At 33.0% G+C, this 23486-nt stretch overlaps 2 protein-coding genes across 3 annotated transcripts; one reads left to right on the forward strand and one right to left on the reverse strand.

Annotated features, from left to right (window-relative positions):
• Positions 1031-2597, forward strand: LOC109327196. Its single transcript, XM_019560264.1, has one exon. It carries the CDS (start codon positions 1289-1291, stop codon positions 2339-2341), a length of 1053 nt encoding a protein of 350 aa, XP_019415809.1. The 5' UTR covers positions 1031-1288; the 3' UTR covers positions 2342-2597.
• Positions 7478-22588, reverse strand: LOC109327195 (TPR repeat-containing thioredoxin TTL1-like). Of its 2 annotated transcripts, none has more exons than XM_019560263.1 (9): positions 22578-22588; positions 10034-10820; positions 9685-9877; positions 9384-9556; positions 8649-8982; positions 8331-8535; positions 8142-8242; positions 7688-7877; positions 7478-7621 (listed from the first exon to the last, which is right to left on the reverse strand). In XM_019560263.1, exons 2-8 carry the CDS (start codon positions 10657-10659, stop codon positions 7725-7727), a joined length of 1785 nt encoding a protein of 594 aa, XP_019415808.1. In that variant the 5' UTR covers positions 10660-10820; positions 22578-22588; the 3' UTR covers positions 7478-7621; positions 7688-7724. The 2 variants fall into 2 exon arrangements, with proteins under 2 accessions (XP_019415808.1, XP_019415807.1); XM_019560262.1 differs by lacking the exon at positions 22578-22588 and adding an exon at positions 11114-11182 and having other exon boundaries at positions 7528-7621; positions 10034-11027.

Genomic DNA, 23486 nt, shown 5'->3' on the forward strand with positions numbered 1-23486 from the left:
TCTCTTTTTTCTTTGTGCGCATGACTTGAAAGATGCTGTAGTAGCCGTATCCGCAAATAATGAAATGGAAATTGAATAAGCTTATCACTAAGCAATGATCTCCATTATCATCAATACATGGTCATTTTCCTTTAATTAAGTTACATGAAAGAAAGTTGTGGGTTCTATTCGAGGAACAAAAAGATTATCTGTCTCAAAAAAATATTTTTATATTTCTAATCAATCAAACTCTATAAAATAATATAAATGAGACAAATAATGAGAATATTTTTATTAGAGGTAGTTCCGTAGTTGATGTTGAGGTCATGTATTGTTTGTGCACAAGAAGAGGGTAGACTCATCTGGCATGGGCTTAGAAGGTTAACTATAATCGGATTATGAAGCACGCCCACTAGAATGAACAATGAATTATCTCTATTAACACAGAGACAAATGATTGCTTGTAATCATATTTTTAATAATAAAAATATAATTTCATAATAAATAAAATTACAAAAGTGTCTTTACATATTTTCTTTTGTATGTTATTATATGGCATTTGCTTCTTATTGATGGAGATAATCATTATTCTCAATACAATGACTCTTTATATCACCTTTTGCATTTTAAATCTTCTTGCCTAGCACCAACACATGTTATAAAAATAAGCTGAAGATGTGAAAGAAGGTTTCTCCTGTGGCCCCAAATTTTATTGTATAAATGTTTGGGAAAAACTAAGTAACTATTTTTTTTATCCATCCAAGATGTTGGGAATTGGGATGGATAGTTGGATACTAGTTTTTTTAGGCACGTAGATCACTAAAGTGAATATACTATCTTCCAATCGAGTTTTTTCATATAAATCGAATTCTAACACCAAGCTTGAGGAATTAAGCAACATCAAAGTTAATTCTAAATATTTTTGGAACCGCTCCAAATACCACACCCGCCTTAGAATATCATATTCGATGTACGTATATTTTGATATTGTCACATACTGACATACCTTATATAAAATAAATATATGTAAGAATGTATGAGGTGCCATAATGAATGGTAAAGTAACATAACCCAGTTCAAGGGGGGACCAAAAACCAATGCAATTAGACATAACTGAGGAAACATAATTTAAAGAGAAAGAACACCTAGATAAAGGCCTAAAGCATAAGAAAAGCACGTCCTCCTTTCTTTTTAAGACTAAAAAAACCCACAAAACCCCAAGACACACCATTGGTAATTCCATACTCAACAAGCACAAGATCTAAGTTACAACACAGAAAACCCCAAAAGAAGTTAGAAAAAAAGAAACATGATTAAAGGAAGAGAAACCAAAGCAGCACCCTCTACCGATCTATTAGTATGTTTCCCTTCTAGAGCTCATCTTAGTCTAATGCCTAAGCCCATTTGCAGCCCAGCTAGGCCTTCTGAGTCCAAAAAACTCGGTCACGGCCGCCACCATAAGAGAACATTCTCCAAAGGTGGTGGCAGTGACCAAGCATCTAGTCCTCTTTTATGGGGTAAAAGTACTAAATCAATGGGATCAGAGATTGCAGAACCAACCTCTCCAAAAGTTACTTGTGCTGGCCAAATCAAGGTGAGGCCTAAAACCAATGCTGGTTATAGGAATTGGCAATCAGTGATGGGAGAGATAGAGAAAATTCACAATGATAAGAAGCAGAAGAAGCGTGGTGTTAACTGGGTTGAAACTTTTGGTTTCAAGAAGGAGGTAATGCAGTTCTTGACTTGTTTAAGAAGCATAAGGTTTGATCTAAGGTGCTTTGGTTCATTCCCTGGAACGGATATAGCCGCCGAAGATGACGAAGAAGAAGATGATGTTGAAGATGAAGAAGGGTATCATGAAAATCATGTGAAAGTAGAAGAAAGTCATGATAATGAAGATTCAGAAGCTAGGTTTTCTAAATGGTTCATGGTGTTGCAAGAGAATGAGAATAATGAGTTGAAAGAAAAAGATAAGGTAATAAGAGATGATGGGGCAATGGCTAAGAACTATGTTCCTCCACCAAATGCATTGTTGCTCATGCGTTGTAGGTCTGCTCCTGCAAAAAGTTGGTTGAATGATGAGAGTGAAGGTGGTTATATTCATGAAGAAAGGGTAAAGGAAAAGTATGAACGAAAAGGAAAAGGAAAAGAAAAAGAGAAAGAAAAAGAAGAGTTAAAGGTGATACAGAAAGGGAAAAGTTTGAAGTCTTTAATGGATGAAGAGAAGAGGAATAAAGATAACTTGTATGTAATGCGATATGCCACTGATTTTTATGAGCTTTCATCTGATATTGCAAAAGAAACATGGATTGTTGGTGACCTAAGAGATTCATTCTCAAGAAGCAGAAGTTGGAAAAGATGATCACTAGTTCATTACTACTATTTTTCATCAAAATTGCTTTTTTTTTTGTTGGCAAGTCTCAACTTTTTCCTCCAAGTGTTATTACAAAGTTTGTGTTATTTCTTACTTTCGTGTGACAAAAGGGAAGTCTAAAAATCAAATCCCAGTTTTAGTTTGTCTTATGATTAATTTGGAAAAATATGTACATCTTTCTGTTTTCTTCTCATAAGTACCTGGAAAATATTTTGCTGGCATGTGTATGAATTTATTTTCTCCATTCTGTATATTCTTACTTTTTTAGTTAAAGGAATATGTATTTTTATTCTAAAATTCAGAATTGATATTTGTTATATGCATTTATACCTATACTTCAATGGAATGTTCTCAACGGTGTCTCATTTCATATCTCAAACCAATAATATATTAACACGTTAATAAAATAATAATTTTAAAATAATAAAATAGAGCACTTTAATCATATATTAACACGTGGACAGATGATCTCCGTTCCTACTTCAATATCTTATATTCTTATGTGCATATTACAAAATTTTATAAAATTCATATTTTATGTCCAAACATATCCGGCATATTAATCCCTCATTTTCAAGAATTTGTGTATGAACTTATTGGTGTCTAAAACTTGTATCGGGATCGCTGCTTTATAGATATGCATTCTTATTAAAATCATGATATGGATAGTGCTAAGCATGCCAAATGGCCAAAAAAAAAAAAAAAAAGATGGGCAAAGGTTGCCTCAGTATTTCAAAAATATAAAGCATGTCCAACTCTCCTGGTTAAGGTTTTATTCTCAGGTATTATGGTTGAGACAATATTGTTGCAATGAATATATTTCCCTTGTTACATTTAAACCACATCTCTGTCTCTAGCTCTCTACTTTGTTATTGTCCACTCGTGAGTCTAGCTAACTAGGTTTGGCTCCTTCCCCAACGTAAACAATCACGACTGTAAAATCAACCCAAGTTCAACTTAAAGGTGATGGGTTTGGAATGCTTTAAAAACAAAAATGGTTGGAGTTATACATAAATTAGAAATAAAAATTTGAAGAAAGAATAAGAAAAAAGAATAGAGAATCAAAACTCTTTTAAAAATAAATGATTCTTCTCATTGTTTTTTATTATTTTCAATATGATTACAAATATGTAAAAATCATTCTTTATACTAAAAGAGAGGAAAACATAAAAGATAAAAATTGTTAATAAGATAATCAATTAACATAATCTTGTTGATAATCGATTACATACATAACACTTAGTTTAATTAACTAAAACAACTAACTAAATAATTGGTTAACAATATAATTAAATTTACTCTTACCCTTAATTAAATTTTGCATTAAGTTTTGCTATAAAAGCTTATCTACTTTCTCCCATGTTTGCGGTTCATTAATAAAGGAGTTCAGAACTAGTAGTCTGTAACAGCTACTGAAAAGTGAAATGGAGTAGATGAATTGAGTTGAATATGGATACTGGATATAGAATATGGTCAAAGCAATGTTCAATGACTTTGGCAGTGTACTAAAGTGACAATGGCGTATTTGTTTGAACTTTGAAGGTTCAAATTAAATTCTATTTCTATTTTCAACTCCATAATTTCCCCTGACAGATTGAACAATTTATTGCAGAATAGTAAGCATGACAATAAGCATATTAATAATGGAACAATGACATAGGAAACAATTAACGGGGCAAAGCCATAGTTGAGAACTTCTTATTAAGGATTAAGATTACAAATCCAATAATATTTTGTCACACGGGATATAAGTTTTATCTCGCTTAACGATTATTAAGAGAAATAATGGGTGAGATATTATATATAATAGGTAGTAAAGGGCAAACTAAATAATGTTATATTAATTTCATACACCAACGATATGATAAGTGGTGTAAGATCTAATTCACAGTAAGACAAAATGTTAAATTTTTGTGAGTCATTATGAGTATGAAAGATAACCCAACTTTAAGGGTTAGTTTGGAGAGTAAGGAAACGAAAGGGAATGATTGGAGTCATCAAGTACACATGTGAAATGACTCTCAAATTATTCATTTTTCTTCCTTCCTCTCCAAAATAAAACTCTTAATCAAACCCTAAAAAAATTAATTTATTATCCATAGAATCTCTCATCTTCAATTCTCTCTTTAAAGTGGATCTGTGGGTATGAGTTCGTTTTTCACCCAACACAATTAGAACAAAATTGCCACGTCAAAATCGGGTTGGGTTAAACTGATATCCTCGGGTTTGGATTTTATTCCCAAGCCCGTACAACTAAAGGTGGTCCTTTCTGAATATGATAGTTTTCCACCATTAATATCTGATTCTGGTGTGGGTTCTTTTGAATTCAGGTGAGGCCCATTGAACACGTGTCTCCATCTCTACATCAATGAAGAACAATTGTTGTACTTGTTTCAAATGCTAATAAAACCTGAAAGAGTGAAAAAGGCATCACAGGTTTTTTCCCAAAAACATAACTCACATGCATATATACAAGCCTGTGTCTGGTGGTAACATACATGAAAAAAAGCTGAAAAGTGTTAGTAACCATTGGACTTTAAGTAACCTTCACAAGTTCCCACATGCAAGTTGGCACCGTACTTTGTTTCTCAAACATATCTTTTCTTTGTTTTTGTATCTTATTACCACGTTGCTCTTTCTTTGTCGGATGGTAGAATTTGTTTGAAATTATCAAGCAGGGGAGAAAGCACTAAATTATTACTAGCACTGGCCCTGTTCTTATACTAGTTCTGTAATCTGATATGATTGGATTGGACCAAAACATGACTCACGTCACTCACAGATTAACAATATAAACTCGAATGCAATTGCAAGAGATTTTGTAATTAAATATAAATTATGTTGATTAAAAAATATTAAATAAAAAGGAATCTGAGTAATTTAAGTTATTTTGGAGAAATATGTATAAGTAATAGAATCAGGAAACGATATTGATAAAGTGATGATATTAGAATTTGAGAAAAATATGTATATACTAACAGTGTATGAGTTTTTTTTATTTTCATTTTATTATTTATCATTCATTTTCAATTATATTTGATTTTTCAGAAAAAATAATTCAAATGAAGGATAGATGATATACTGATTGTGTCCATAATTCTTTATACTATCAGTGCATTAATATTATACTCTTATTCTTAGTGATGTATGATTGGCTATATGTATTATATTAAGAAGTGAGATACTCTGTACTAAAAAAACATATGTCCCTTAGTCCCTAGATTAATAATATTAGTCTCAATAATATAAAATGGTTAGATTTTATTTTTATGAACTTTTAGTTTATCTAAGTGTTGCTTTTCAGTGGACAAATTATTTGCAATTTGTGCTGTAAAATATTTTATTTTAAATTTATAACACATCATTTATCATTGATCTGTATTACTTTTGTTTGAGAATTAATAATGATTAACATATAAATAATATATCGATAGTATAAAAAACAGTTATAATATCAGTATATATATTAAATCCTTGCAAATTTTTGGGACAAAACATACAAATTTAGCTCATTTATTCAACATATTTGTCATCAAGCCTACATACATTCTATTGGGCAATGTGGATAGCCTCATAATTAGAATGCAATTACTCAAAAAATTATAATATAATACATAATTATTATTTTTTCCCTTTTATCTCCAACTTCATTTAATTTTTTATATTTTATTTCATGGATATTTTACTTACTTATTTGTCAATGTCTTTGGGCATGCCCACAAAACCATTTTAAAATGAGGAAGTTATGCTAACTTGCCCAAAAATAAAAGCTGCCATACACATGTCCAGTTTTGATTTGCAGGCATTTTACAGGCACTGCTTAAACAGAGCGAGCAACCCATTTTACTATGACTATCGTATTAGCCTCAAATAAAATATTAAGTATTCATTCTTTGACTTCAAATTGTATGGCATCTATCTGTGAGGAGAAGCTAAAATAGGTGCTATTCTATCGGGAAGTATAACAGATGATAACCACCCTTTTCTTGTTGAGATTTGCAATATGGCCTTGGAAAAGTTCAATGATTGAAGCCACGTAGGTTCCTTCAAGCAGCGTGGGTATTATTTATACTTAGAGAGTAAGTATCCTATCAAAGTTGAGATTTTATCTTATAAATGTATTTCATAGTTTTAAAACGTCTATTCTTTATAATTCTTTTTCAAAAATCAATTCACAAATCTAAAGTATCATGCATGAGACCAGCAGACGAGAACCCGACATTCATATTCATTATGTAGGTTGAAACCCCGCTAGTTAAACACAGTGGAACACCATGGTAATTAATAATACTCTCTTGAGTACAACATTGGATTTTACCAAATAGACATGGTAATTAATAATACTCTCTTGAACCAGACTACGACCGGGGAGCCTCCAATCATCGGGAAGTTCCATTGTTACATGGGTATAGGAAGAATGAAGAGTCACAAGTGAGACACCACGTCTTGAACCAAAACCTTAAGGTATTAGTTTCATGGACATTTCATTCTTATAAACTCTTTTACTACTCCATGCATATCCAATGTGGAACTTCACACTTGAATAAACCCAACAAATTACATAGCCTTGCATTGAACCTATGGACTGTTAAGTCAACTGTAGAATTACTAGTTGATTAAGATACACACAAGATATACTATATTAAATAGTTAAATATTATACTTAATATTATTTTTTTGAGATAAAATAATTATAGGTGCACAATATTAACCCATTAAAATTTATAAACTTAATAGTGTTTTTTTGTGTTAAGGAAATAATCTCTTTTGGATCTATGAATGTCTCGTATAATAAAGTGTCATTCTCAAGTATTGATCTTTGATTTTTTATTTTCTACAAGATCCTAGGATCGAGCCAGATCTTTGATCAATAGACCAATTATTTGTTGAAGAGGTTAAATTTATTAAAATATAAACATTTTTAGGGCCTTAAGGGTTAACTCGATGGCCTAAGTCCAGCTACGGGCTATGGCCCTGCCTAGAATTACAGTTCTTTACTCAATTTGGCTCACATCCTGAGAAAATATTAGGAAATTTCATAAAGTCTTTTGAAATGTATAGCAAAATGTGTTACTTCAACTTCTACATTGCTCCAATTGTTTAAAATGACATCCTCTGAATAATTACTCTTGCAAAAAAGTATATATATAACTTACCAATCATCAAAAATAAAATAAAAATTCATGTTTCCAAACCACATGCAACTATGCATGAAATAGGGTGTGTGATGAATTAAGTTTGCTCAAACAAGGGAGTAAAAGAATCAAATTACAAACACGGAATTTCCTTTTCCTATAAGATTTTCTACAGGCTACATAAATGCTATGCAATTATGCAGTGTATGTTGTGTTTTGAAGAAGTATAACCATCTTCAACTGCTATATAATTTAACTGATCTTTCTAACAACTCGTGGTTGTTTCCTTGAATTTCTTTGACCTTTGAACCATTCTTGTATATTTTGAAGGATGGAATATAGCTCACTCCTTCTGATTTGGCCAAATAAGGGTGGTCTTCAATCTCCACCTATAATAGTAAGTTAATTATTAGCAACAAACAATATAAAGTTTATATATTATTTTATTAACATACTATTTTGGACACTTGGTAAATAGAATTTTTCTCTGTTCCTACATAAAGATGCTATGTTGTTATGTCACATGCTTGTCCAATTTCAATAGTATCCTAAGTCCTAACTCCTAACATTCTGTTAGGCAGTTAAATATTCTTCAATTTTTCAGTTGACATTCACAAAAGTTGTTATGTGTACAATATTCAAAAGTAACCAACCTTAAGGAAATTAAGTGATGGAAATCTTTTGCAGGTTTGCTCCAACACCAACAATACTTGCTTGTCGGTTGTCTTGTTGCAAAAGAGCACCACAGACATACCTGTTCAATTATCGAAAACTGGTTAGATTTTGTTATCTGTAATGCCCAAATTTATTTGCATAAAACATGCAATGAAAGTTTAAGTTACCAGGTGATGTTACATAATGTCTGAACCGATCATTACTCGAGATGAAAACCAAATTTGATCCAAATTTCAAGTCCTTAATATCTTCACCGCGCAGCATCTTAAGTTGGAGCCGTGCCTCAAATAGAGCCCTTGCTACCTCCTCATCGCCTGGCTTTTCCCGTATTAGCATTTCGTAGTCTTGAATAGCAGCTTCCCATCGTTCCAACTATTACATATTTATATGTACACAAGGAAAATAACAAAGAGGTTATTTAGTATTACAAGGAAAAAAGTATGTAGTAGAAGAATTTATAGTAAAGTAGGAAGCAATTTAGCCACCTTAGCATTGCAATCTGCTCTTCGCAACCTTGCCTTACTATAACTAGGCTGAACTTTAAGGGCTGCGTCGCAATCTTCAATTGCTTTCTCAAATTGGCCTAGTTTAGAACGACACGCTGCCCTGTTGCATAGAAGAACTGAGTTGTATGGATTGTGTTCTAATCCTTCGTTGTATACCGCACACGCTTCTGTGAATTTTGATGCCTTGAAGAGTAAGTTACCACTAATTCTGGCTGATGTTACTGCTCTGGCCCTCCTTACCACAACATTCACCTCGCTGTTGCTTGGATCAAGTTTCGCTGCTTGCTTAGATACTGTCTCGGCATCCTCGAATCTGTCAGCATACAAAAATGCAAATCAATTTCGTTCAATACTGACTGGACAAAGATAGTGTTGATATCATCATTGAACATTTAATATAAACAAAGCAATTGCAGTGTGATGATAATGTATCATCACTGACCATTGAATATAAACACTAAATATGTTTCAAGTGTTTGTATTAGTCATTAATTTTACAATGCATCATTATGACAGTGAAATTCATAAAATAATTTCTAGGAAGATAAAAAAGATTATCACTTGTTAATACTTGGGTTGCACTAATTATCCTGCTTTTTATTTCTTTATTTTAAAATTGGTTTTCTTTGTTTATGCAGCATGCCAAATACGGAAAGCATGCTTGAAAAGTTGAAGAGTTTGATAAACAAATCAAAATAAAGCAATTTCACCAACCTGCCAGCTGCCAAGTAAACTTGTGAGCCTATCATCAAAAGGTAAGCACTATGAGCCGCGCCGAATATTTTGTTACACCAGTCAGGATCAAATTTTGGCATTTTCTCATAGGCAGCATATGCCTCTTGATGTCTTAGGAGCTTCAGCAATGCTTCAGTTTGTAAAGCATAGATCTGGCATAAGTAACCATATTTTAATTAGCTTAAGGCATAGCGAATTATTGATCCTATGGAACTTACATAAAAAGTAAAAGAGATTTCTATGATACCACTTTGGCCTAGCTAAGACCAGGGAAACTAACCTGTGGAGCTGAATCAGCACCTAGAGCTATTGCAGACTGTGTTTCCTTTAGTATAACTTCCCACTCATTAACTTTCCGAGCTTCGATGCATTTGGTAAGGTGATTTGAAAGAGCCTGAGCTTGGAAAGTGAGTACAGAATCAAAATCTGTAGTTACTTGATTGCAATTCAGTGCTTTTTCTGCTTCTCCCAATCTGCATAAAATTTCAACTCAATAAGGAAAAGTAATAACAAAACAAACATCACATCATAAATAACCATCATGAATAACCATTTTTGTTTTTCACTAGTCCATAGTAAAATTAAATGAATCAATGAACCATACAACATATTTACATTATTCTTGTTACCTGAAATATATTGTTGCTAAATGGTTGTAGGCTCTGCCATATGAAGGTTCCAACCTGATAGCTTCCTCACACTCAACAATTGCTAGCACAAACCTTCCCAAGCCAATTAAAGCTGCACTCTTATTGCAATGATAAATTGCCTTATTGGAACCGAGAGCGATCGCTCGGTCATAAAAAAACAAAGCCTCTTCAAATCTTCTCTGCTTGTATGCTTCATTTCCCATGGACTTCAAAACCTCGGGGTCTATGCTATTCCTCGGACTTCGAATCTGCGCAACCTCATCATAGTTCCTCCTCATGATATTCCCCATCACACCTTTGTTAGCATTACTATAACTAGGGGACATAGAAATCAACTCTTTATTCTTGGTAACACTATTTCTTGGGCTGTTATTCATAATCAAATTTCCTGTGAGTTTCAAAGTACCTAAGTCTTTGGTTGGTGATTTGCTTTCATTTTCTTTTTGGTGACTAGTACTTATCCTAGCAAGTTGAAGAGAATTACCATTAGGTTCTTTGTGTTGCATACTTTCTTCACTTGAGTCATGGTTTTGTTGAACCTTTGTGTGGCTTGAGTTACCAGAAGATGATGAAGTTGAGCTTCTAGCAGCATCCGAAGGCCTCATTTTTTGGCCGTTGTTTCGGTATGCAGAAGAAGGTAGTGCTCCATGATTACCATAGTTGCTCTTTCTTTCAGGTTTCTGATCCACTTTAACTGTGTGAGATGAATCATTTGGAACAGTCTCAGCAATGTTGTTTCTTGGAACCTTTGTAGGCTTCTTGGATTCTTCTCTTTTGGCCTGTTGTGCATTATTGCTACCCTTCATAGGTAGTGAATGAACAGATGATTTTTTCAGCCTATTGCTTTTGAAGTGGAAAATTCTCTCCACAAAACCACACCCTAAGTTAACTTCCACCTTGTTATTGATCTTCCCTGCCATTTCTATTTGAAAATTGACCCGTTTTGAATGAAGATCAATGATATAAAGCAAAGGATATATGTGAAAAGTATCACAGAAACAAGACCCAACAAGGTCTTACTGTAATGTATTTAGATGGAGGGAAAGAGTTGAAGCAAAGAAGAAAGTGCAAAGGTGAAAGAAATATGAGAAGTTTGTGAAAGTAAAATTATGATCAAGTGAAGGTTTGAATATGTTGGAGTTTATGTAAGAGTAAGACACTTTCCTTTTAGGTATGTACAAAATGATGTTTGTGTAATGTGTGTGAGTGTGTATATATAAAGGTTTCAAGGGTACCTTCTTAGAAACTAAAACTTTTGCTCTATTTGAGGCTTTGGTGAGTAAGTGATTAGTTTAGGGGATTCAAAACACTAGTAGTAATATACACATGAATTTGTATTATCCTGTTTTTGTTAATATTAGTTCTAAGATAGAAAATCACAATTTTGTTTTTCTGTGGAAGGAGTTACCATTGTTGTGAAGGGTTTAGAAAAAAAAAACACATTTTTTTAGACAGAATAATAAAAAGCTATGTTATTACAGTATATTTTGGCATAACAAGTTACTTGTACATTTATTTCTCTGCTTTTTGTCAACATATGCTATGGGTTGATATTCACTCACACACATAAATCAAACATTGTCTCAATATTACTTAAAATGCTGTGCATGAAAGATTTTTAGAATAAAAACATCAAAGTCAAGTCAAAGTGATACACTGATACATGCCAAAAGGAAGATGGACTTTCAAAATTTACAGCTAAGAGTGATTTGTATCTGCCAGATTTAAAACCTATGATTGGTACATACTATAAAAACTAGAAATGTATGCATGTAAGTATAAAGACTAATACACAGTTGATATATTATTCATTATTTATTTTGTATTTTTTAAATTGTTAATGATGATAATACATCTTTTTCTCTAAAAATTATAATTGGCTCATGGTTATTCACTACCTGTCTATTTTACCACAGTGGATAACTTTTAATCACCACGTAAGAATGTGTCTGCAATGTCACTATAAACAAATTTATTATTTGGAGAATTTTTGGTATAGTATTATTTTAGAATCAATTGGTTGAAATGTACCCTTAATCTATGTCACAAGGGCCCAGGCTAAATTAAATTAAAATGGAAAGTTGATTGGATTATTATAATAATGAATCTTATACCCGCTATCATTAGGACCAAATAAAAGCATATTAGACTTTTCTCTATAAGGGTTCAAAAAACATATCAATAGAAGGTATCGCCTCAAGAAGTTGCACCCGCCTTTCTTTTCCGTAGTTTCCCTTTTTTAACCTAGTTAATTAAGGGGAATGTTTAAAGTGTGATAAAGGTATTGTTTAATAAAGAGAAAAGAGAAATTTTGATTTAACTAATGATGATATAAGGTATTGAAGACTAATGATGATATAAGTGTTGGATTTAGTTTTTCAAAACTACATTTCTTCTTTTGTATAGCTAGTAGGAATGACAATGGGTATCTGAACTCGTGAGTATCTGCAAAAAATACCTACGATGAGTCGGGTTTGGGTCCATGCTTTTGGATCTGCGGGTAATTGAAACTCAAAATTTTAAAGTCCGTTGTTGGAAGGGTTTGGATTCGGATAATGAGGTACACAGACCTATGGGTACCCGTACCCGCTATTCATTCTTATATATATACATTGTTAATCCATAATGTTACAATGTTAATTCATAAATGTGATTGTTATGATGTTAAAACAATGATGTTATATTGTTAAGTAGTGATGTGATGATATGATGTTGTTAATTTATATGTATAATCCAATATTTTTTTGATTGAACAATCCTTACTAAATCAATTTTATATTTATAATATTGAAATAGTAAATTTAAAATATACTTAAAACTTTAAATAATTTTTATAATTTTTTATTTTATTGATTACCTATATAACATATAAGATTGCAGGAAGCAAACATACAATTACATAAATTATTCATAATTATTTATAATGTTTTTTGAATTTGTGGGTACACGCAGATCTGCTGGATACACAAAGACCAGTGGGTAGCAGACCCGACAGGTATTAGCATGGGTCTGGGACGGATCTGAGTATAAAAATGAAGCAATAGGACAGGTCCGAGTAATGCATTACCTAGACTCATTCAGACCCATTGTCATCCTTAATCCCTCAAACAACTCCTTAAGATATTCGTTATCATAACTCATTAATAAAATTAAACATTGTGATGTGTTTAAATTTGTTGAAATATTAACATATCATCATACTACACTACAAACTAGTATTCTAAAATATGTTCATATCTAACTTCAACTCTCATTGATAACAAACTATTCATTTCCAAAACAAGGAGATTTAAGTAAGTGCCTAACTTATGTGAAAATTTAGATTAATCTTTTTCCATTCCAGCGTGAGAATCATTCATCGTCGATCGACTACTAGGAACTAGACCTACAACCAAACAAATAAGATCAGGGTCACGCGATTGTTGATCATATTTGGAAGGCCGACCTAGCTATGCAAAATGATGATTATGATAGGATGTGTCTGAGTCAGCAAGTGCAACGATGAAGACCTTACTTACACGCCAAAGACAAGGCCGCATCATCTGAGAAGTGCATGTCCATGTTGTCTACACGATATGAGTAATCCAAATCTATAGTAGTCTGAAAAAACTATAAAGTCAAGTTGGCCTTTAATTGAAGCAATATCTTGAAGTATAGATCATTTCAAGACACTATAAATAGAAGAAGTTACACATAAGGAGACTGGAGATATACTCACTATCACTCTATTTCCTTTCACTTAAAGCACACACTTATACTTAATTGAGTGTTATAATCTCTTTTCATTATCCACCCAAGCCGATTTCAGATCAATTTTTTCCTATATTTAACTGGGAGATCTAGTATCTAACTAACCTCTTCACCACCAAAGAACAACTTTCTTCACATTAATTAACTTGTTTTCTACCATGATCTCAAGTTTCACATCTAAAACTAAAAGTATCCACGGCTTTAATTAATTTTACAAAGTGGTATTATTTTGAAGAAAAGAATTTCAATATGCGGTTTACTTTTAATTCTGCTTGAACTAGAACAAAGTTGATAATTTAAAACTTAATTAGGGAATCAAATACTGGTCCCTTGAAAAAAGGGAGCACAATTTCATTACCTAGACTTTGGAATGATGGGAGAGTTAACAGGAGCTTGACCATCAGTTAGTCAATAAGCTGTACTTAGTTACATATTCAATGTAGGTTAGTATACTACGTAACTAATTATATTTTTATTCTTTAGGTACACAATTTTTATTTTACTTTAAAGGGAGAGGGAGCCATAACCTAAGCGTTCACAGTTAAAAATCAATTGTAATTAAGCTTGTGTTAGTGTTAGTTAATCACATTTAGAATCAACAATGTATTCGTTTAGTGGTGTAAGACCTCACTAGATACTCATAAATTAAAAGATTAAATTTATGAAAACAACACTTATTAGAAATGTTCTCAAATAAAAATATAATAATTATATAATATAATATACCTTTCTAATAAGTATCACATCTCAAATGAGATTAGTTTCTTAATTATAGTGAAGAGACATAATAATATTAAAATATGACACTTAGTAATTCCTATTGTACTCGGATGTACAAGACAAGACATTTTTTTTTATGTTTTCTCTCGGCCATTTATTTCCGTTATTAAGAGACCGGGACCTATACAATTTTCATTTTGAGTCACTCTAATTTAGAAGCTCTTTTTTAATTAATCACCTCTGTTTAGGATTTTGTTAAATTGATTAAATAAAGTAAATTAAACTAATAACAGCTTATCTATGATATGTTTGGCACTTTTAAAAAAGAAGATATGTGTGGTAGATACACTTAAATACACACAGACTTTGAAACAGTCATGGTATGAAACTTACCGTTAAAGCATGAACAAAAACTTAGGTGCGACCTGTTAAATCATTTTGTTAACATTCTATGTTAGTAATTGATAATATATGACATACAAAAAAAAAACAGGTTTACGTGTAATAAGTTGGGGAGACAACACTTTCATTGAAAAGCAAATATACGATTCTCATAATCACGGATAACAAATAATTTGTTAGCATACTAAAGTGATCTCGGTGAAAATTAGTAGAGTAATGATTAGGGATGACAATGAGTCTGGTTGGATCTGGATAGTACTGTGCATTACCTGAATCCACTCTGTTGCTTCATTTTTGGACTTAGACTCATTCCAAACTCATGCAAATACACATTGGGTGTACTATCTATGGGTCCTTGAGTATCCAACGGATCTACGAGTACCCACTGATTAAAAAACATACCAATAATTTATGTAATTGTGTATTTGTTTACTATAATCTTATATGTTATTTAGATAATAAAAAAGAAAAATATATAAAAAATAATTTAAAGTTTTAAACACATTTTAAATTATCTACCTCAACATTGTGACGTAAAATTGATTTAATAAGAATTGTCCAATCAACATAATATTATATTACACGTATCAATTAATAATATAACATCACATCACTAGTTAAATACTATTGTTTAACAACATATCAATTATATTTACAAATTAATAATATAACATTGTGGATTAACAATATATGCAAAGGGATCCACATCTTAACCATCAATTCTAGGAAAATATGATGTTATAATCTACTCAGTAATTCAAATAATTGAATTTCTCTAGAATTAATGACTAAATATGAAGTAGTAAGTGGATCCCCTCCCATATATAGGAAGGAATAGCGGGTCTGGGTACCTCATTGCTCGGACCCAGACCCATCCAACAACAATTCTTCAAATCTCGGGTTTCGTTACTCATGGGTCCAAAAATACGGACCCAAACCTAATCTGTTATGGATATTTTCTGCATGTACTCATAGATCCAGTACCTATTATCATCTGTAGTTATGAAACATCCATTTGAATTTTGGAGAGTTAGTTTATTGTGTAAAAATCAATATTAATTGTTTCATATAGTGGACACGTTGGTCAAACCAATTAAACCATCAAATATGATTGTATATTCGTATCATTTTCCCGCGAGGGTAAGAATTTATGACACACTTTGTTATGATAGCTCGAAACAACTCTATTGAAAAATCACTATAGAGGACAAACCTGTCTTTTAAATATTTAATACATGTATATATTAAGAGTAAGAAATGCTTTGTATTTTTACTTGATGCTTTGTATGAGGTAAAAACATACATATATATACACTATAGCATGGTAAACACGTTCCTATAATTATGCTAGCAATAAGGATCATATGCTGATTTCTAGCACTGAGATATGAATGCTGTAATGGAATATAAATGCTATTTATGTGTGGTGATATGATCCTACGATAGGAGAATCAGGTCTTTAACTTCCCCCCTCAAACTGGTGCTGAGTGGATCACACCAAGTTTGTCTCTAAGTTGGCTGAAACGTGTGTGGCTTAATAGTTTGGTGAGACAATCTGCGATTTGATCCGTTGTAAGGACATAGGCCACAATAACCTTGTTTTGGAGTACTTGGTCTCGAATGTAATGAACATCAATTTCAATATGCTTAGAACGAGCATGGAGTACTGGATTAGAGGCTAGTGCCTTGGCACTCAAGTTATCGCACCATAGTATAGGTTTCGTTGGCACAGGGAATTTAAGTTCAGTAAGTAGTGAACAAACCTATGTTATCTCAATAGCTAGATTAGCTAATGCTCTATACTCTGACTCTGTACTTGATCTTGATACTACCTTTTGTTTTCTAGAGGACCAAGAACTGAGTGTTTCACCAAGGAACACACATTGACCGGCTGTGGATTTCCTGTCATCAACACTAGTGGCCCAGTCTGCATCAGAAAAACCTGTTATATCCAAGTCAGTGGATGGCTTGATGTGTAAGCAATAATTGGTGGTACCTTGGAGATACCTGAAGATCCGTTTTATACCTTGCCAGTGTTCAATGGTGGGTGAACTCATGTATTGACTGAGTTTATTTACAGAGTAAGCTATGTCGGGTCTTGTGTGTGTTAAATATTGTAGTCCTCCTATGGCTTGTCTAAACAAAGTTGGATATTTCAGTTGCTTCCCCTCAACTGTGAATTGTCTACCTGTTATCATGGGTGTTGGGCATGGTGAGGCATTGTGCATCTTGAATTTCTTCAGCAAGTCACCAATGTATTTGGATTGTTTGAGGTACATTCCACTGGCATCTCTTCGAACTTCTATGCCTAGAAAGTAGTGTAAATGACCCAAGTCTTTGAGGGAGAAGACATCATTAAGTTGTTTGATGAATGCTTGAAGGAACTTGGAGTTGCTTCCTGTGACTATTATGTCATCTACATATATGAGGAGGAATGTGATATGGTCTTTACCTTGTAGAAAGAAAAGAGAGGAGTCACTCTTTGTGTTGTGAAAGTTCCAGGTTAGCAGTGCAGTTTTGAGGCTATCAAACCAAGCCCTTGGTGCCTGCTTTAGGCCATAAATTGCTTTTGATAGTTTGCATATGTGATTAGGCTTGGTAGGATCAACAAATCCTTCTGGTTGATGCATGAAAACTGTTTCTTTGAGATGTCCATTTAGGAATGCATTGTTGATGTCAAGCTGTTTGACTTCCCAATTGAGGTGTACTGCAATGGAAAGAATGATCCTGACTGTGCTAGCTTTGATTACAGGACTAAATGTTTCTTCATAGTCGACACCAGCTGTTTGTTGAAACCCCTTTGCAACTAGTCTAGCTTTTCTTCTTTCAATTGAGCCATCTGACTTGTATTTGGTCTTGAAAACCCATTTTGAATCAACTATGTTGTCCTGATGTTTGTAAGGCACTAGTATCCAGGTTTTGTTGAACATGAGTGCCTGAAACTCTTGTTGCATTGCTGCTTTCCATAAGGGTCTTGTGAGAGCTTCCTTGGCATTTGTAGGCTCCATTGTGTCTTTGTAGTTTTCAGTGAGTCCAATGTAAGGTAATTTTGGTTTGTGAATGCCTGACTTGCTCCTTGTTTGTATTGTATTGTCTGTGTTTGTGTTTAGACTGGGTCCTTGGTCTGTGAGCAGACTTGTTTCACCCATGCTTAGCTGCTGAGTTATGTCTTGTGTTTCTCCATGTGTAGTGTCACTTTCTGATGAATTTGTGTCATGTTGTTCTACAACATTGTTGAGATCTTGAGACGCCTCTGTGTTTGCCTCAGCATAGTTGTCTTCACTGATTTGTGGGTTTGCCTCATTGATGAGATTACATGTAGTGGTCAAAGGAAAAGAAATAGATGAATTGTTAGTTGTTGTTTATACAGGACTTCGTGTATTGAGAAACCCATCATGGAATGGAAAATGATCTTCATTGAAGATGACATGTCTAGATATGAAAATTCTGCCATGAGAGTTGATGCATTTTTACCCCTTGTGAGAGTTACTATATCCCAAGAACACACATCTGGTTGTGTGAAATTGTAGCTTATGTTGGTTATAAGACTTGGGGCAAGGATAACATGCACAACCAAATGTTTTTAGGAGTTGGTAGTTAGGTTCCTTATGAAGTAGGAGTGTATAGGGGCTCTTATTTTGGGTAATTGGAGATGGTAATCTTTTTATGTTATATACTGCAGTGGAGAAGGCTTCCCACCAGTAATGCAAGGGCATTTGAGCTTGTGCAAGTAAGGTGAGACCAAACTCAGCTATATGCATGTGTTCTTTCAGCTCTTCCATTTTGTTGAGAAGTGTATGGACAAGACATTCTAAATTGTATGCTAGCTGCTATGGCAAGTTTCTGAACAGGTTTATATTTTCCACCACCATCACACTGGATTACTTTGATTCTTTTATTGAATTGATTTTCAGTCAGATTTTTGAATTGAGTGAAGGCTTGCACAATCTCAGACTTTTGTTTTAGAGGATAAATCCAGGTGAATCTACTAAAATCATCAACAAAGTGCACATAGTATTTAAAACCAGAAGATGACATTATTGGTGCAGGACCCCATACATCTGTGTGGACCAACTCAAGTGGTTCCTGAGCATGAGAAGTAGAAGACTTAAAAGGTAATAGATGCATTTTGCCATATTGGCATGCCTCACAAAAACTGAAATTATCACTAGGTGGTATTTTGACATTACAATCCTTTAAGACTTTGTCTAAAACTTTATGATTATGGTGACCAAGTTTCCTATGCCAACTCTCTTTGACAGATACAAAGGCACTGTGATTTCTTTTAGTTCCTGAGAGCTGGTACAATCAGATTTCTTTTAGTTCCTGAGAGCTGGTACAGTCCATCCTTAAGTAGTCCTTTTAGCATTACCTTCCCTGTCAACTTGTCCTTCACAAAACAACAATTTTCATCAAACTCAACAAGTATGTTATTATCAGCAGCCAATTTAGAAACACTTAATAGATTTTTGGTGATGTTAGGCACATATAGGACATCATGTAAATTGAGAGAGTTGAGTTTTGAGGATCCTGTGGCCACAATTTCTAGTTTCTCACCATTACCAACAACTAGTGAATTCTTACCATGATGCTCAGTCAATTCTTCAACTTTATCAGTTTGGTGTGTCACATGATTACTTGCACCACTGTCAAAATCAATTCCATCTCAAAACCAATTGGCAATGAGAGGAGTAACCCAACAGGTATTTAAACCATTACCGAGACAATGAGGTAGGCGATGTGAGACTTACTTTCCAACATGCCCCCTCCACATAAGCCTACCGGATCAGGCGAAGGGTTACCTTTGACCCATAATTAAAGGGCATCTTTTGGCCCATGACAACCGGAAAGAAGTTGGGCTCTGGCTCTGATACCAAGTAAGAAATGCTTTGTATTTTTACTTGATGCTTTGTATGAGGTAAAAACATACATATATATACACTATAGCATGGTAAACACGTTCCTATAATTATGCTAGCAATAAGGATCATATGCTGATTTCTAGCACTGAGATATGAATGTTGTAATGGAATATAAATGCTATTTATGTGTGGTGATATGATCCTACGATAGGAGAATCAGGTCTTTAACTTTAAGAGTCAAATTCAAGATTACTAATTAAGTAGGATCAAGCCTCATCAATTGATCCATAAGATACATCCACATATTCAAATCTAAAATTACTTTAGTACCCTTTTTATTTTGCCACCTTATTGTCTCTTTCATTTTGGAGGTTAAGAACTAATAACTATAAGGATTATTTTTCATTGATTCTAGACTTAGACATGGAGGATTTCATTCAATTGCACAAGACAAGACTGTCTTTGGGACCATCTAATTAAATAGAATTGAGACCCTATCAAAAGCAATTTTCTAAGACTCTACCCACATTTTGTTTCGTTTACTATTCGTCGGTGCCAGCTTCTAAATATCAACAGCTCCCCACAACAAACGGCACATCTTATATTTTGATATTTTCCTTATACTTTACCAACAAGAAAGTGTTAATCTAGTGATGCAAAGACATATCGAATCTCAGATCGACTAAAAAATCAAATATTTGATTAACAAGAAAGATACTTGAGGGTTCCTTTCGTTAAACCAAAACATTTTCCCTATACTTTATGTCTGACTAAAATCCAAGTATGCATTACTTTTTGGTTCACCAAAAGTTTACATTGCCTAGCTTAATTATAAGAGGTTGAAAATCTCGAAGGCAAATGATTGAGCAAAATTTTTTTTGTGGAATATTAAATGCCTTTTTTGACTATAACAATAAGTGACTATAATACCATCAAAGGGTTATACTCCAAATATAATACTTGCACACACGAAAAAAATGACAAACTACTTCAATTTCCTCTCATTCAGTGAAAAACAGTGGAATCTAAGACGTACCAGCATCCATAACCATAAGATCCATAAGGATCACATGTACAAACACTCTGATATCTCTTGAAAAGTATAGTCAAAGTTCTACGACAAACATATATATTGTCCATCCCCAAGATTTTGTCGTGTGTGCTTAAAACAATAAGATGGCATTTGCTAAAAGAAGCTTAGAAATAATTTATGAAACACTTTAGGTCAGTCTCATTTTGAATGACAAGAATCTGTTATTGCAAGTGGTATTTCGAACTATGTCTTAGACTAATAATATTGAAATAAAAATAAAAAATATAATAAAAAAACTTTTTTAATTGACATAATATGTTTTCATTGGTCCGGGACATGATTTGGGACATTATTTGGACAATAGATCTTTATCCCATTTTCAAACATAACCTACAAACTAGCCAACAAAACAACATACAAGAATATTGTGGTGGGTCTATTTGTAAGCATCAAAACAATTAAAATTTTAGAGGGTGTAGGAGGGTAAGGAAGAAAAAGATATGAAAAATAATAATATTGTGAAGGTGATGGTATTTTGTATCCATTTGTTTGTTCTCATAACATACAAAGCCATTGAACCTAGCAAACTCAATAATAAATTAAATGCATTTGTTGAGTTCCTCTAATCCTATTCTACCCTTCGTGTCTCTTTCTATAAATTAATTGGTAGAAGTTGTACGTCCATCTCCTAAGTCCATCTTGATTTAAACATATAATTAGAAGTGACCACAAATTAAAAAAGGGGAAGTGCATTCGTGTACAATGATTGGTAATGAATCTTAATCATGTTTGACAAGTTCACTCTGTCCTTCGAGTTATCATATGAACCCTGATGGTTTATCCTGAAAAATCATATTCATATATTATTATTTAATCAAATTTCATAAAATAATATTAAAATATTAATTTTTGTTTTTTATTTTTTTAATTAAATAAAAAATTCTAATTGAGTAGAGATACAAGGTAGGACATGTGGTCAATTATCATATAATTAATTTTTTTGAAATATGCACGTGTCATTGGGTACATTATAATTAATCACCACTTGACACTTAATATATCATCAAGAGTAAACTCAGCATTAAATTGAAAGATTGCAATGTTCATTGAAAAGTAGATGCATTGAAAATATAATATTAATATAACTATAGAAAATAATATATTTATTATCCTGAAATGGAATATATTAACAATGAAAAAATATTTTTTAATTAATAAGAATATTTCTTAAATCTCAAATTTTTTCTAGGTAATAAAAGCAATACATAATGCTAGTTTGTAAAATGCATTTTGGTATGTTTTAGATTAATAGTTTAGCCCAGCTTCAAATTTGAAAATAGTGATAGTAAATGCTATCACTTTAATGTTGCAACCCACCAAATGTTTATATTATGCAACTAGAGACTTTGGGTCCAAGGTTATCAAGTCGGGATTTGAATTGTGAATCGAAACACCTATTTTTTATTTATTTGTGAATTCAGTGGAATCATGAATAGGGAGATACATGAAAAATGATCAAACTATCTTATAACTCTATTTTATTATAATTAAAACTCGAACCTATAACCTCTCTCACTTTATTCCTTAAACTCTTCATCCTAACTATGAGACCATCTTATAACTCCCAAAATTAAGAAATGGACGATAAACATTACAATCTTATGAAGGCTTATCTTATAATATGTAGATGTGTGAATAGCTTTATTCATATTTCACATCATCACATGTTTCCTCATCCAAGATCCCTCTGGGAAACATAGGTCTCTTTGAATGTTTGGGGAAAGGTTTATCTCTTACCAATTTAGTGAGAATACATTCTGAAGTGTTAATGAGAAATGAATTTCAATGCCATTTTTTGACATCGATTTTCTTTTAGTTTGACCAATGTATTACTCTATCTTATTATTAGGGTAAAGGGTTCATCTCATCAATGTTTGTGGCTCCTATTTTAAAATGTTATTCGTCTAAGAATTCAAACTCGAATATGCAATGGATGCCTTAAAATACAACTTGTATATCACTATGCAAGTATGCAACCGACACATAAGCTTGTTGATCATATGCTTTTGTAGTTAATGGAGTTACTCATAAAATAAAAAATATTGAAGGATTCGATCATACACATGTTAATTGTTAAGTGCCAAATTGCTAAGGAAATTCATATGCTTTTGGGGGCACGTAGTCCACATTTATGCTGTAACTGTGTAAGATTCCTGATAACTTAGTAAACGTGTTATGTGTAGGAAATTTTATGTGTTTATGTTATTTCAGGATAAGATTTATGAAAAAAAAGATAAAAAGTAGAAGATTGGTACTTCTAAGCACCGTAAGCCTTGCCCAAGCGAGGAGAGGCTTTCCCAAACCACAAATAGGAGAAAAATCACCAGAAATCACTGCTGTCCCTCGCCCAAGGGAGGGATTGTCGCCCAAGCGACAAGTGGAGCAAAAAAGTCTTTGATGTCTTGCATGATCCTCGCTTAAGCGAGGGATCCTTGCCCAAGAGAGGGATGCCTCGCTCAAGCGAGGTGCTTAGGTCCGAAAGCCTTTTATTTACTCGCCCAAGCGAGAATCTCTAGCTTGGGCAAGGGTATGGAAGTTGGAACTGATATTGGTGGTTTCGGAAGTTAGAAAGGACTATTCACTTTCAGAAGATATTTAGCACGAA

This window comes from Lupinus angustifolius, chromosome LG14, assembly GCF_001865875.1.
Source record: "Lupinus angustifolius cultivar Tanjil chromosome LG14, LupAngTanjil_v1.0, whole genome shotgun sequence".
Lineage (NCBI taxonomy): Eukaryota > Viridiplantae > Streptophyta > Magnoliopsida > Fabales > Fabaceae > Lupinus > Lupinus angustifolius.

Coding starts and splice junctions, on each gene's coding strand:
- LOC109327196 (XM_019560264.1), top strand. CDS start 1,289: ATGATTAAAGGAAGAGAAACCAAAGCAGCACCCTCTACCGATCTATTA.
- LOC109327195 (XM_019560262.1), bottom strand. CDS start 10,974: ATGGCAGGGAAGATCAATAACAAGGTGGAAGTTAACTTAGGGTGTGGT. Junction 9,557..9,684: donor GTGCTGATTCAGCTCCACAG/GTTAGTTTCCCT, acceptor TACTTATGCCAG/ATCTATGCTTTACAAACTGA. Junction 8,536..8,648: donor GAGCAGATTGCAATGCTAAG/GTGGCTAAATTG, acceptor AATATGTAATAG/TTGGAACGATGGGAAGCTGC.